The sequence below is a fragment of the Tachysurus fulvidraco genome, chromosome 13 (assembly GCF_022655615.1).
Source record: "Tachysurus fulvidraco isolate hzauxx_2018 chromosome 13, HZAU_PFXX_2.0, whole genome shotgun sequence".
NCBI classification, from domain to species: domain Eukaryota; kingdom Metazoa; phylum Chordata; class Actinopteri; order Siluriformes; family Bagridae; genus Tachysurus; species Tachysurus fulvidraco.
The window spans coordinates 12,985,536-13,000,597 of NC_062530.1; the positions used below are offsets into that span (position 1 = coordinate 12,985,536).

Sequence of the window (15,062 nt, forward strand, 5' to 3'; positions counted from 1 at the left end):
TATTTTAACTAGTCCTGAGTCTGTGCTTCGATGAGTCCTGATATTGGCTTATAGTTGAAGGTATTTTATATTGGCCTAAAGTTGGACAGCTGCCTTGGCTTGAGGTCAGGTTTTTTTAATCAGAGGTTTCACAACTGCTAGCTTAAACGATTTTGGCACATAGACAAAAAGAATTTATTATTTTTAGAATGGGTTCGTTAGCTACTGGTAATATCTGTTTAAAGAAACGTGTAAGAAATGTATCCAGTATGCAGGTTGATAATGTTAAAGAAGGAATCAATTAATTAAGTCAGTCTCTCGAAGTGGAGTAACAGTCTAAATGCTTATCAAGAGCAGAAATATTATCTACAGCATTATTAAACAAATTGTATTAAAAGAATAGTCTGAATTTTCTGCCATTCCATTAAAATAATTCATGAAGTCATTACAGCTACTATGAAACAATGTTTTGATGAAATTGATGTTCTAAATCTAATGACGAAATAATGTTTTGATGAAATTTGACATCTGGCATGCACTGTTGTTGGAATGAATGTTGTTGGAGATTTGAAGGCTGTGGGATGGAGCAGTGAGAATGTCTTTTATGCTCCTTAAGAATTTGCACATGAGGGCATTTATACATTCAAAATAATTTTGACAAAATTTGCCAGAGGCTGAAAATATTTATTTATTTTCTCATTTATGACCTTGTGACTCCTTATGAGCCTGTGCACAGACATTTCATAACAAGCAAATCACCATGTCTGTTTCTGTTGACCTCTTTTGTTTAACAATGTTACAACAGCACACTACACATTTCTTTGGTATAAACACTCCTTTTTGTTCTCTGTAAACTTTGACATTTTGCTATCCTATCACTGTATCTAAGGTTTTTTTTTAGCATTGTTTTTCCTGATATCAGCTCAGAGGTAGTGGCAGCAGCACGACTCAGACCTCTTCTCCAAGTGAACTCAAAAATTCTATCAGACACTGAACAGCGCATCATACTCTACTTGATTAGTGTAAAATATAAAGCACCTTTTGCTGTGAAATGACATCTTATGCATAAAAAGATATTATATATAGAAACTTTTTTGTCAAACGTAAATAGATTAATGGCTATAATGTCCCAATACACCTGACTGACCTTGATTGAACAAATACAATTAAGCAAAATGAGTAACACATTGCCCTCTTGTGCTCACATTCTGGTTTAAAGGACAAATATTTGAACATAAGTATATAGCAGACAACTTGAACAATTTACCACTATAGTATAATCAAATATAATAGATTGTTAAAAAATAAGTGTAAGTTCTCTAAAATATATTTACTATTTATTAAACTCTATCATCTAAATCATGTTAAACATAATGAGTAATTAAAACTCTTAAAACATTACACAGAAGAAAAAAAAAAAAAAGCAAAAACAGGTGCTGTTAAATTTATTGCCAATTTTCAGTGCATGCTCTTGTTGAGGTACTGCACAAACATATTGGCGATCTGTCCAGTGTTCTCTGTTGGGTGCATCTTGGTGTAACTGATAAACTGTCGCCGAAGTTTCCCCAGTTCAGTTATGTTAAGGCTTCTTGTTACATCGATGTGTCAGAGGCTAAGGAAATTATTTTTGTAATAAATATCGATACATGGCATTTAAAAACCTTTACAGCATCATTATAAACTATTAACAACAATTAACAGGTTTAGATTAATTAGTTTCATACTAAACTATACATACAGTATGTCCAAATGTGGACAGCAACCTAATATCACTGTGTACAGGTAGGTTCAAAGGGAGTGTCTCCATACTCATGCAGCAGCATGGCAGATCTAACCTGCTTAGACCAAACCTACCTACATTCCATTACCTTAGTATAAAAGCTTAGCGATTTCATTAAGTTGTCATGACTGAAATTTTAATTTATAAATGTCATCTTCCCTGAGCAATTTACTATGCTTCTTTTTAAAGCTGCTAGCTGTAAAAGAGGAAACAGCTTTAAGCAAACATTATTTGCTTTTTCAGAAACCAGAAATACATGGGTATAAATCACTGTCCATGTACAAAAAAAAAATGATTTCTAATAAAATCAATCACGATTAGTGATCATGATCGTGACTAGATAAAATCGATCATGTTACAAAAAGATGCAATGTGCACCTAAGTGACTCATTGCTGACTCCAAGCATGGTTGCAACAATCTATGCACGCAAAAATCTCCAGGACAAAATTACTTAAGAAGGCTTGTAGAGTTATCATCAACAGGATCAGCTAGCTGGAACTTGGGAGCCCGCATCTTGGACAGACACACACAAAATCTTTTGGCCTCATATAAGCCTTAAAATCAACAGCTAACATGCTCTCTGACTGTTTTGCATCATCTGAGCCCTCATGCATCTAAATCCTTTTAGCTTAATGTTAGATGGGTCCAGAAATTTAGCTGCTTCTGATGACCAGAGACACAAAGGTAATGCCACAGCCATACAGATGGGCCTCCAATAAGAAGCAGGCTACCAAAATGTGTCATACAGATTGCAGAGCTAAATCACATGTAAAACTGGGAAAAGACCCTGCTGTATTTTGAAAAAGTGGTTGTCAGTAAAACAGGACATTAAAGATCAACCTCAGGTCACACTGAGGAGCTTTCACTTCTGGGCTCACTAAATTTGTACAGAGGGTGTTACCTACCAGTTCAATGTAATGGCATAGTGATCTTGCAACAAGAAAGTACTGATTTTATATATAGAGCTCTGATGGAGGAAAATGGTCTCTGCTTTCATCCACATTCATTCAAGTTTGTTTGTTGACAGAGAGGCTAGCTTCTTTGTGTCTTGAAGGAAACATATTTTTTGCCTCACCCTCTCTGGTGAGAATTTACACAAAATATACTTGTCCCACTGACTACTTGATTAGTGCATATCAGCAATCTGCAGTGATGAGTACAAGCAGGTAAAAATGACCACCGAACAAATTCACATGTCAACTGAAACCATGCTCTATATCCAATTTTCAGTAAAATCTATTACTGTAATGATAATTGCTTAAGTGTTAAAGAGTATGTTTTGTTGGCAACACTATAAGTAAGGTCAAGGATATCTTTTCTGTAGTTCCTGGAATTGCAATGACATGCCCAGGAATTCTGGTCTTCTGTGACTCAAGGACAGCCTAGGAGATGAAAAAAAAAATGATATAGAAAAGCTAGATATACACAATTACTTCTGGTGCTTCAAAGGAGATTAAAACAACGGAACAACAGTTAAATCTTTACCATTAAGACATCTTGAGTAACTCTGTCCAGCTCAAACAAAAAGTTAGAAGATGATAGTGGTTGCTGCACAACACAAAATAAAAAGGTATTAGAAACAATACAATCATAATTATACACTGTTTTAGTTTTGAACCACTTCCAAAAAGCTTGCTTTTGGAAGAAATAGATACAATAACTAATCATATATAACCAATAATAACCTCAAAATAGTTTTTCTATTTTTTTTTAAAGTATTTTTGTATTATGCATGATTGCAAATCAGTATTAGATATGTGTGTGTGGATTGAATGCATGTAGAATACACATCAATGCACATTGTGGTGATACCAGAGATGAGTCAATAAAAGCTTCTGGCTTTAGAACCTTCACAGTCTACTTGAAGCCCATCTCCTAGACATTTTTGTAATCACTGAATTACCAGATATTAGTGATTCGATTTAAATATTTGTGGTAAACAAAGTCTGCAAACTAAAAAAACAGATTTCACCAGCCTTTGCTCAGTAGCTCAATAATACAGGATGGATAGTGAGAGAGAGGCTCTTTCATGCCTCATACTTAAAGGTACACCTGTGTGATCTGGCTCCAAAGAGGTGACTCGCATATTTCTCTCTGGTTTGAACCTCATTGTGAAATCATAAAAAAAGGACACTTCATATAGCTCAATGATGTAAAACCAATTTTACCCAGTAGCATAACATTATTTGTTGTGTTTATTTTTTTCCCATGCAATTTACTTCCATGTTTTTTTTTTTTTAACACTGGACATGGTCACATTCAGTCACATGGTCGATCACCTTCATTTTTATAAGCCTAAGTGTGAAACTGCACATGGTCTAGCTCTGTAGCAAAAAGTGTGACATTTATAATAATGGCATTTGGTAGAAAAAGGGGATATTTTAAGTGTTCACTTTAGGAGATTGATTAATTAAATATAAAAATAAGCACATATATTACACTAATATGTTACAAGCAGTTGTATCAATATATATAAATATAAGAGAAAACGCCTAAGAACTTTCTTACACTTTGTGTAGACTGGTTAGGTGGTTGAACTTTCCTTTTCAAAATGGCATCAGAGATAGCTTCAAATGGAAGTCTTTCCTCTTTCTGAATAGTAAAGAGAGGACTATCCCATCTATTTCTGGAATCAGGGGATTCAAATCTCAGAATCAGAGCATCTAGACTATAAAAAGACAAGAAAGTCCATAATTAAACTGAATTGTCACTGCACAAATTAATAATTTAAAGGGTCTGTTTCTATGGTGTTCTATTCTGCTTTTTATTACAAATATGCATTCAAAGGTTCTGTGAGGGTCTGTTTCCTGAAAAAAATGGCAAGTATAGTATAAAGTATAGGAAAGATTTATAAAATGCATTATACATTATAAAATGTACATTTTTAAATCTTAAACCAAGACTAAAAGAAGGAGATAAATATATTTTTACATTTCCTGGGAGTATCGATTATCATCTTCTCTTTCCTTGTTCCAGTATGAGCTTAGTGCCACAGTTGTCAAACAGTAGACCTGAATAATGCAGTGTACAGAAACCTTTAAACACTTTTTAAAGATGTTGTTCATTTTGAATGAGATTTTATGTTTGAACATACCAAACAGTGTGGTGTTTGCACATGCTTGATCAGACAAAAGAGCTCATATCTGTAACCTGGAAAATAAAATTAAAATTGTTTTTTAGGAAAAAGGAATATGAACTGTTATCACCAAATATAAATTACAGCACAGTGGAATTCTTTTCTTCGCATATCCCAACTGAGGAGGTTTGGGTTGGAGCACTAGAGCAGCTACAGTGAAGGAAAACTTTATTTGATCCCCTGCTGGTTTCCCCTCGGACAAAATAAACCTGACATTGAAACCTGAAATTATAGACTGATCATTTATTTAACAGTGAGAGAAAGAATAACAGAAAAATCCAGAAAAACGTATTCCAAAGAATTTATACATTAATTTGCAATTTAATGAGTGAAATAAGTATTTGATCCCTTATCAATCAGCAAATTTTCTGGCTCCCAGGTTTGGAATCTGATTGATTACTTCTGTGGACAGGTGCCTTTTATACAGGTCACGAGCTGAGATTATAATCAGAAGCAATCAATCAGATTCCAAACTTCCCACCATGGCCAAGCTGTCCAAGGTTGTCAGGGATGGGGCCATGAACCATCAAATCTTGGGTGAGAACATCCTTCCCACAGCCAGGGGATTGAAAATGGGATGCAGATGGATATTCCATAATGACAATAACCCAAAACACATGGCCAAGGCAACAAAAGGGTAGCAAAAAATTAAGGACATTAAGGTCCCGAAGTGGCCTAGTCAGTCTCCAGAACTAAATCCCATAGAAAATTTGTGGAAGTACCTGAAGGTTTGAGTTGCCAAACTTCAGCCTCGAAACCTTAGATTTTGGAGAAGATCTGCAAAGAAGAGTGGGACAAAATAAAAAAAACGACAAGTAGCTCCGTGATTGCCAAAAAGGGTTTCGCCACCAAGTACCAAGTTATATTTTGAGAATACTTATTTCAGTTATTAAAATGCATATCAATTTATAATTTTTTTGAAATGCATTTTTCTGGATTTTTTTTTTGTTGTTGTTATTCTGTCTCTCACTGTTAAAATAAGCCTAACATAAAAATTATATCATTAAAATCATTTCATTGTCAGTGGGCAAACAAACAAAATCAGCAAGGAAACAAATAATTTATCCCTCATTATATGGAACAGCACTCCTGAAGCAGGTAGGTTTAAGGGCCTTGCTCTAGGGCCCAACAGTGGCAGCTTGGAAATGCTGGGGCTGGAAACCTGATCCCCCGATTAACAACCCAGATCTTTAACAACTTGAGCCACCACTGACCCTAAAACTTGGAAAAAAAAAAATGTATGTGCTTTCAACCAAGTAACAACATGAAAATATATGGAATATTATGGAAATACATATATAAAATCACCTTTAATGTAATTCAAGGAATCCAGAATTACAATATGATCTTTGTTGATTTTCCTGTTTCAGAGGAAAAAACCCTTGTCATACAGAAAAGCATACAGAAATTTCTTAATGTGTTACATAAAAAAATTAAATTTAATCTGAAATCTTAATATCTTTTAAAGTCAAAATGACCAACTCACCTTTCAACTTCAGACCGCAAAGTACCTCTCAAATGTTTCTCCTTCTGAGAGTCTGAAGAAAAATGTAATCTTGTTAGTACACACCAAGCATATGACCTAAGGTTAAGATAATTATGACAACCAATACATGCAAGAAGATGGCATGTCATATTCTAGAATAGCAAGATCGTATGTTTAGACAACATGGCATAAATCGGCTTCACATTTTCACGATTGCAGATGAGCATTCCTTATGTTATCCCTATACTAATCTTTAACCCCTCATGGCACCCGTGGTACACCTTGGAGCACACTTGGAGACTCATTTGTGCATTTTCTCATGCAAGGAACTATATTTTTGTAGTGGTCTCCATTACGCTGCTAATTGAAATATAATAGATGCTGATCTATTAAGTAAGAATTTACCAGGACTTGAATTTAGACTAAAAACTGATCAAGAAACTGAGCAGTTGTCTACAATTAACAGGTTTAGGTAGATCAAACTTTCTTCAGCCTACAAATGAGCTTACGGCATCTGATTTGGCAGAACCTTGGGTTTTAGTGATAGGGTGAAAAAAAAAGTTATTCCACTCCATCCTTGACAAAACATATATTCATGGTTTCTTGCTTTGTGCAAAGGCATGCTGAAAAATGTTTGGCCGAGGCATCTAGGCAAGTTAGGCTAGCATTGCAGTTTCTTTCACTGTGACTAAAACATTCCATGCAATTTTCTGCTTCCAGCTTTGTGGCAACATTTTGGAGAAAGCCCACATATGGATGTGATGATCAGGTGTCCACTCTCTCTAATACTTACTTTCTTTTTGTTTACTGTCTGTGTGTTTGGTTACCCTACCCTGATAACTACACTAGAGAATTACTACACTACACTAGAGAATTATAATTACACTAGAGAAGAACTGCTTAACATCGGCAGTTCACTCCATACACTTTTCCACCAGTTTTTACAAACCCGGAAATTTTTTTTGGACTGTTAGTTGAAGGAGTAGCTGCTCTCTTCTCCCCCTCAGAATATCCAACAGCCCTGTGTCATCTGTGGAGTCCTTCAAGTTTCTGGGCAATACCATTTGCCAAGACATTAAATGGGAGTCCAACATAAACTCCCTTCTCAAAAAGGCCCAGCAACAGATGTACTTTCTATGTCAGTTAAGGAAGTATGGTCTGCCACAGGAGCTGCTGATGCAGTTCTACACTGCAGTCATTGAATCTAACCTGTGCACATTCATCGCCATCCTGGTTTGGAGGAGCAACAAAGCAGGACAGGAAGAGACTGCAACACAATTTAAACAGCAGAAAAAATAATTGCTCCCCTGCCCACTCCCCAGGACTTGTACCATACAAGAACCAGAAACCATGCATGAAAAATCACTACTGACCCTTTACACCCTGGACACAACCTCTTTCACCTCCTCCCTTCTATGATGTGCTACAGAACTTTGTTTACCAAAACTGCCAGACACAGGAACAGTTTCTTTCCCCATGCAATCACCCTCATTAACAACTCACCATAATTATATTCCCTGCTTCATATCTATAAGTACTTTATTATCAGAACTTTCAGTCATCACATCATCCATATATGTTACACAAACTATTGCTGCTGCTGCTGCACTATGGTGCTGTATATTGTACAGAAGCACAAAACCGTTATTTGCACTACCATGCACTCTCACACTTGTACATTACACTATGTACATTACTGATCTGTAATATATTCTGTATTCCTTTTTAATACTCGTGTTGTCTATATTTTCTCACGTTGTCTGTTTTGTCTTGTATAGTACAAGCTAAATGTATAGTATAGTGTTATGTCTGTACTTTTAAGGGTCTCAAACAGCTGGAACCAAATTCCTTGAGTGTCAACACAACAAACAGTCAACACACTTGGCCAATAAACCTGGTTCTGATTCATAATGAACAGTGGACAACAATTAAGCTAATGACAATCCAATTTCTATACAATATTCCTGATGTAATGACAAGTGGTTAGATTACTAGGGTCTCTGAGTATTTTAATAATTTCAACAATTTTGGAACAGACAGTCCTAAATTAAACAAACATTTCATATACCTTGCTTGCAATAAAAACATCAAGTTGCAAACCCAGTGATATGGGATCAGAATTGTTTCGTTATTCTGAATAAATATACTATGATCCACAAATAAATATAAAGAGTTTCACAAATATTTTTTAAATCAACAAATGCACAATAAGCAAACCATAAGTATGTTACAAATTTCACAGAAAGAAATGAAATTCACAAATAAATAAAATGGGATTTGCAAATAAAAAAATATTTATAAATATATATTTAATTGTATTTATTTGTATTTATTCATTTGAAACATTTCTAATGTCAGGACGTGCACAAGAATCCACAAATAGGTGGACTCCGCCCACCATCTACTCCAGCCAATCGGACAACGGTCGGGCAGAGTAAATGTGTCTTATATAATTTGTGCTATGAGCACTGTCAGAAAAAAAATGTTACAAAAGCTGTCACTGTGGTGGTACTCTTTAATAATAATAATAATAATAATAATAATAATAATAATAATAATAATAATCTACAATTGTACTATTTATGTACATATATACAATTGATTGGTTGGAGGTAGACCGTGCCACGATTGGTCAGCGTCACGAGACCGTTTTCCGATTGGCTGGCGTCCACCTATTTGTGGATTCTCTCGTTAGAAATGTTTCAAATCCACAAATGCACAGAACACAATCCACAAATGCATGCAGTGATTCACAATTGCACAGAACACAATCCACAAATGCATGCAGTGATTCACAATTGCACAGAACACGATTCACAAATGAGCAGGAAGCCATTCACAAATAAATACAATTAAATATATATTTATAATTTTTTTTTTATTTGCAAATCCCATTTTATTTATTTGTGAATTTCATTTCTTTTTGTGGAATTTGTAACATATATTTACGGTTTGCTTATTGTGCATTTATTGATTTAATATTAAAAAAATATTTGTGAAACTCTTTATATTTATTTGTGGATCATAGTATATTTATTCAGAATAACGAAACAATTCTGATCCCATACAGTGACATCACCTAACTGGTGAGTTAATCTCCTGTGATGCCTTTCCAGGATTATACTGCAACCTTCAGATTTGAATTCAAAGATCACTCCAAAAGCAAGACATGTAATTGTCTCTTGGGTCAAAAAGAAACTCAGGGTAACTTCTAAGCAAAAGGCCTTTCATACTGGCTAATGTTAATGTTCATGAGTCTGCCATCAGGTGAATACTGAACACTGATCTTGGTGTTCAAGGCAGAGTTGCAAGGAGAAAGCCACTACTCTACAAAAGGGGAAAAACAACAACAACAACAAAAACTGATGCCCATGAAGTTCACTAAAGATCATGCGAACAAGCCAGAGGACTACTGGAAAAATAATTTGTGGAGGAACGAGAAAAAAGAAGCGTTATTTTTAGAGAAAGGAAAATACTGAATTCCAGCATAAGGACCTTGTACAGTACCTTTTGTGAAACATGGTGGTGGTATCATGCTTTGGGCATGTATTCAGAGTTGGAATCAGACATTTTGTGGTGTAATAAAATTTGTATTTTATCATCCTTGTATATATTGGGCTGATAGTAATTAAAATGTATTATTTATGTTTAAAACAGTTCTCAGATATAGTAACAGTGGTGTGAAAAAGTGTTAGCCTCCTTCCTGATTTTTTATTTTTTGCACGTTTGCACACTGTAAAGTTTCAGATCATCAAGCAAATTTAAATATTAGTCAAAGATAACAAGTAAACATAAAATGCAGTTTTTAAATGAATTTTTTTTTATGAAGGTAAAACAAAATCCAAACCTACATGGCCCTGTATGAAAAAGTGTTTGCCCCCGCTCCGTTAATATTTAAATTTGTTTGATGATCTGAAACATTAAAGTGTGACAAACGTGCAAAAAAATTTAAAAACACCACTGTAAGTGGTTAGAAAGGAAAAACATACAAATGCCTAAATTTGTGTCTAATTTGACATTTCCATGATAATCACTTAGTTCAAACAAGTTATTTCACAGACAATCTGATAAGATATTAGTTCAATCGCAAAAAGCAAATTGATGTAAAAACGAATTAACAATGATGAAAAAGTATATAAATGACATGAGCACAGCAGTTAGGTGGTGTCCTTTTTTGTTATATTATTGAGATTTGATAAAGACCCTGACTATGGTTTTAACACGTTTATAATTTAAAATACAGTGTTTATCTTCTACTGTGTTATTAGTCAACAGAATGTTAGAGAACTGTTTAGATGAGAACTGTATTTAAACCCTAATATTAAACAAGCAAGAGAATCACTGCATGCATGAAATATAGCCCCAAGCGGCTATCAAGCATCATCTGGTCATGTTTACGAAGGCAGCACTATTGTTAATGTATACTAATAACGATTCATTTTATTTTGACACAGTTATCATAACTTTCTTTAATGCTCTTCATCTCATGCTAATGATTTTTTTTCTTGCAGGTTGTTAATTTTACTGTAGTATTGTACAGTATTCCATGTTTAGATTTTAGTCCACTTTTGATTTGGTAAGTTGTATTAAGCAACATTCTTAAAATGTCCATTATTTTATTATTGCCTTGAAATAGTGGAATTTTTGGTAATGTTTTTATAGCCAATATGAAGATGTATGGTAAAATATCATAATTGCATAGAAATCTGTAAGCGATGTTGAGCATTAGACCATAGTAGGTACAAAATGTTATAACATTAAAAGTTATGCCATGGTAATTATGGTAGAAATTAACGTTATCCATGTTCTTATGTGAATTGCCCTTGTACTTTCCAAACTTGGAGTACCTTTAAGAATCACATATACTGTTCAAAAGCATCATCATCACAGACATCAATGGAATTAATGACATTTAGTTGTTAGTTGTGTGATAATGCTAAGTGTTCCTCAAAAAGGTTATTTTGTTCGTATTGGGAATCATCTTAGATATAGTCAAACTTGTAGTTGCATGTTTGTAGGCTGTAATTTTCAGACCAACATTTATGGTACCTTTTTATTAAAGCTATTAATAAACTAGAAAACACAATTCACAAGTTAAAATACTTTTAAACCAGATGCACATAATGACATACATTATAGTATTCCAGTTAATGAAACTGATAGAGGAGCTTGCTTCTGCTGTATGCATAGTCGACCCTGTAGGAAAGTGTTTTGGAAAGAATGGGGTGTTATTATATTTATTATATAAAGCTGATTATATTTTAGATGCTAATAAGCAAAGTACATTTCAATATATTCCAGTGTTATCAAGTATCCAGTATCAAGATTTATGTCTAATGATCATCAGTTCACAACTATTCAAGATCTCCCCTCTGGCCATGCCTAGAAGAACATAAGTGAACTAGAACGGTACATTTCCTAAAGAAAATGTGAATGTGCTTGCACGTGACGCCCCAAAAATAAAAATAGATAGCACACGTCTCCTCAATGAGCCGGTCGATTTGACACCTCATTTATGGGTCTAGGACAAAAGCTGCGGGACAAGTTACGCGCCGAAAAAGTGTCCAGAAGAAGAAGAATTATAAATAGAACGGGACATTTCCTAAAGAAAATGTGAATGTGCTTGCATGTGACGTCAGTTCCCCTTAGACTCTCGGGATTTTATTATGCCCACACACAAAGCATAATATGATTTATAGCCATCATACTAATTTAATCCATGTTGATAGTCACCGGAAATAGGCGGCGCTTAGCTTTCGTCACTGGGGTAATATTTTCCACAACAAATGCTTGTAAAAAATCCCCAAGAGTCTAAGGAACTGGAATATGTAAGCCTTTTAATCCAAAACGCTTTCATCCAAAACGCGTTTCTGACTGAAAAATGTACTTCCGTCCTTGATCTTTTTCTTCCAACGTTGTGTGATCTGACAGATTCACTGGTGTCTGCTGCCCTCTTTTGGATGTTAGCAAATCTACAGAGAGATTCCCCATTCAAGTCTATGGGGAAAAAACACCCCTTTAAACTTCCATACTGGGAATTCTGATCTCTTACAAAATAGATAGCACACCTCTCCTCAATGAGCCGGTCGATTTGACACCTCATTTATGGGTCTAGGACAAAAGCTGCGGGACAATTTATGCGCCGAAAAAGTGTCCGGAAGAAGAAGAATTATAAATAGAACGGGACATTTCCTAAAGAAAATGTGACTGTGCTTGCATGTGACGTCAGTTCCCCTCATCGTGCTGAGTGTTTTGATATATGACATGTCCATGTTGTGCTAAATTTTTGATTTCGCTTATTTTGGGGGCGGGGCTACACGTGACGTCAGTTCCCCTCATCATGCTGAGTGTTTTATGTTGTGTAATTGAGATATGGCTTCTTTATATTGCAATATGGTTCGTAAGGTGCACTACATGGTTGCTAGGGTATGGCTGCACAGTTACTATGGTTATATTTGCAGACTAGTTTCTCACCTGCAACAAAAGAGCACACCTGAAAATCCATTTATCTTTTCCTGAAACAAGCGCCATGAAGATCTTGAACTAAAGCATCAATCAGTGATTTTACTGGGAAAAAATATAATCACGTTACAATAAGGATCATTAGTTCAAATGCAATGTATTAACTAACATTTAGTAATCTTTGTTAAAATAAAGTTTATTCTTTGTTCATGTTAGTTCACAGTATATTAAGTAATGTTAACACGGTGTTAATAATGTATTAGTAAATGTTAAAATTAACATGAACAAAATGAATAAATGCTGTAGAAGTGCAGTTCATTATTAGTTCATGTTAAGTAATGTCTGCATGCTAAACGGATTCGCTATCCACTAAGCCATCCAGGAACACGGGAAAGCCTTTGCGGTTTTATGTATTAATTCATTATGTGAAGAATGGCGCGTCTAACAATACCCAAGCTTTATTCTATTAAAGTCATTCTTATCATTCTTTGTGATATACGTGTCATATGTTTAAAAAATAATTATGTAATGTGAGGAGACAAAGAAAAAATGCGCTTAATTTTAATTAATGGGTGGCTCTTAAAAGAGCCGTTGCTGTTCTTAAAAGAACATTAGTTTAAAGTGAAATAAAAAATTATAAAAACTACACTGATAGTTGAAAACAACAAAACGTTATACAAATGGCAGTAACAACAACATATGTGACCGCCGAGAAACAACAACATATGTGACTGCCGTGCTGTCCAAGGCATGCCACCAACTTGTTTTAAACATTAAATACACGGTTAAATGTTATATTGTATGAAAGCTTAGACTCTCTGGATTTTATTAAGCCCACACACAAAGCATAATATTATTTATAGCCATCATACTAATTTAATCCAAGTTGATAGTCACCGGAAATTGGCGGCGCTTACCTTTCTTCACTGGGGTAATATTTTCCAAAACAAATGCTTGTAAAAAATCCCCAAGAGTCTAAGCAACTGGAATATGTAAGCCTTTTAATCCAAAACGCTTTAATCCAAAATGCGTTTTTGACCAAAACACACAGCACTTCCGTCCTTTGTTTCGGTCCCTCACTTGTCCTAGGAGGCTTAAAAAACTACACTGAGCCGTCAAACGAAAATCATGAAAATAGGGGGCGATCCCACAATATATATATATATATATATATATATATATATATATATATATATATATATATATATATATATATATATATATATATGAAATTAAACTGAAGCTCACTGTGAAATATAGCAACAAGCTTTAATAAAGACCTTTACACAGATTCACTGGTGTCTGCTGCCCTAGGACAAAAGCTGCGGGACAAGTTACGCGCCGAAAAAGTGTCCGGAAGAATAATAATAATAATAATAATAATAATAATAAGTATGCAAGAGAATAAGAATGTGCTTCAGCAAGCACATTAAAATCATAATAATAATAATAATAATAATAATAATAATAATAAGTATGCAAGAGAATAAGAATGTGCTTTGCACGCACATTAATTACTGCCCACAACATCCCAAGGGAGAAACATCTGACAGTTTGGAGAAGGAATAAGTTGAGTTTTTGACAGTGGTCAGAAAGAGAAACAATGACAAAATATTCAAAGTAAAGATAGAGAGAACATTTTCTTACAGAAGACAGGAAGTGTTTCTGGAGAAGCCTATGGTTACAGAGTTAAATAAATAAATGCATTTGTGGACTTGACAACACATACTTTCTGAAAACAGTTTGCAGATTTTATATGCTCCTAACAAAAAAAAAAAAGACAGTCTGAGCATGTGTCACATGTGGGGACACTTGACTGTATCTGTTGTAAAGCACAGATACCAGAGAGAAGATGTGGAGGAGATAGACACTGAACTGGTAGCCAAAAAAACCTGTTATATGGTGTTATTTTGGCTTTAAGCTGCTACCTGAACAAAACAAAACATAACTACAGATGTCTTCGCATTAGGGCTGGGCGATAAAATGATAACAATATGTATCGCGATACACACGTGATCGATATCAATAAAAAAATGTGTTCGATAAAACGGTAGATATTTTTTATTCGTTGGAAGAAAACAGGTTGCGAAGCAAGTTTGGTTGCATTAACAAAGGCAGGAGTGACAAGGGAGTGACACACCAACAGCCAATCATGTAACAGTATCACGTTTGGTTGCACCATATCGTTGTCTCGTGCTAGTCTGCTGGAGTCTTCAGT

General features: G+C 34.7%; 1 protein-coding gene across 3 annotated transcripts in view; it reads right to left on the minus strand.

Annotated features, from left to right (window-relative positions):
- Positions 1-642: 642 nt before the first annotated feature.
- Positions 643-15,062, minus strand: part of kti12 (KTI12 chromatin associated homolog) — a 28,229-nt gene continuing 13,809 nt past the window's right edge. For 2 of the 3 annotated variants that reach the window (XM_027161518.2, XM_027161519.2), the window contains 8 exons: positions 6,383-6,434; positions 6,205-6,257; positions 4,855-4,910; positions 4,692-4,771; positions 4,269-4,428; positions 3,246-3,308; positions 3,074-3,142; positions 643-1,581 (listed from right to left, as the gene is read on the minus strand). In XM_027161518.2, coding sequence (XP_027017319.1) covers positions 1,438-1,581; positions 3,074-3,142; positions 3,246-3,308; positions 4,269-4,428; positions 4,692-4,771; positions 4,855-4,910; positions 6,205-6,257; positions 6,383-6,434 — 677 coding nt within the window. In that variant the 3' untranslated portion in view covers positions 643-1,437. The remainder of the gene's footprint in view (positions 1,582-3,073; positions 3,143-3,245; positions 3,309-4,268; positions 4,429-4,691; positions 4,772-4,854; positions 4,911-6,204; positions 6,258-6,382; positions 6,435-15,062) is intronic. The other variant, XM_027161521.2, reaches the window with a different exon arrangement.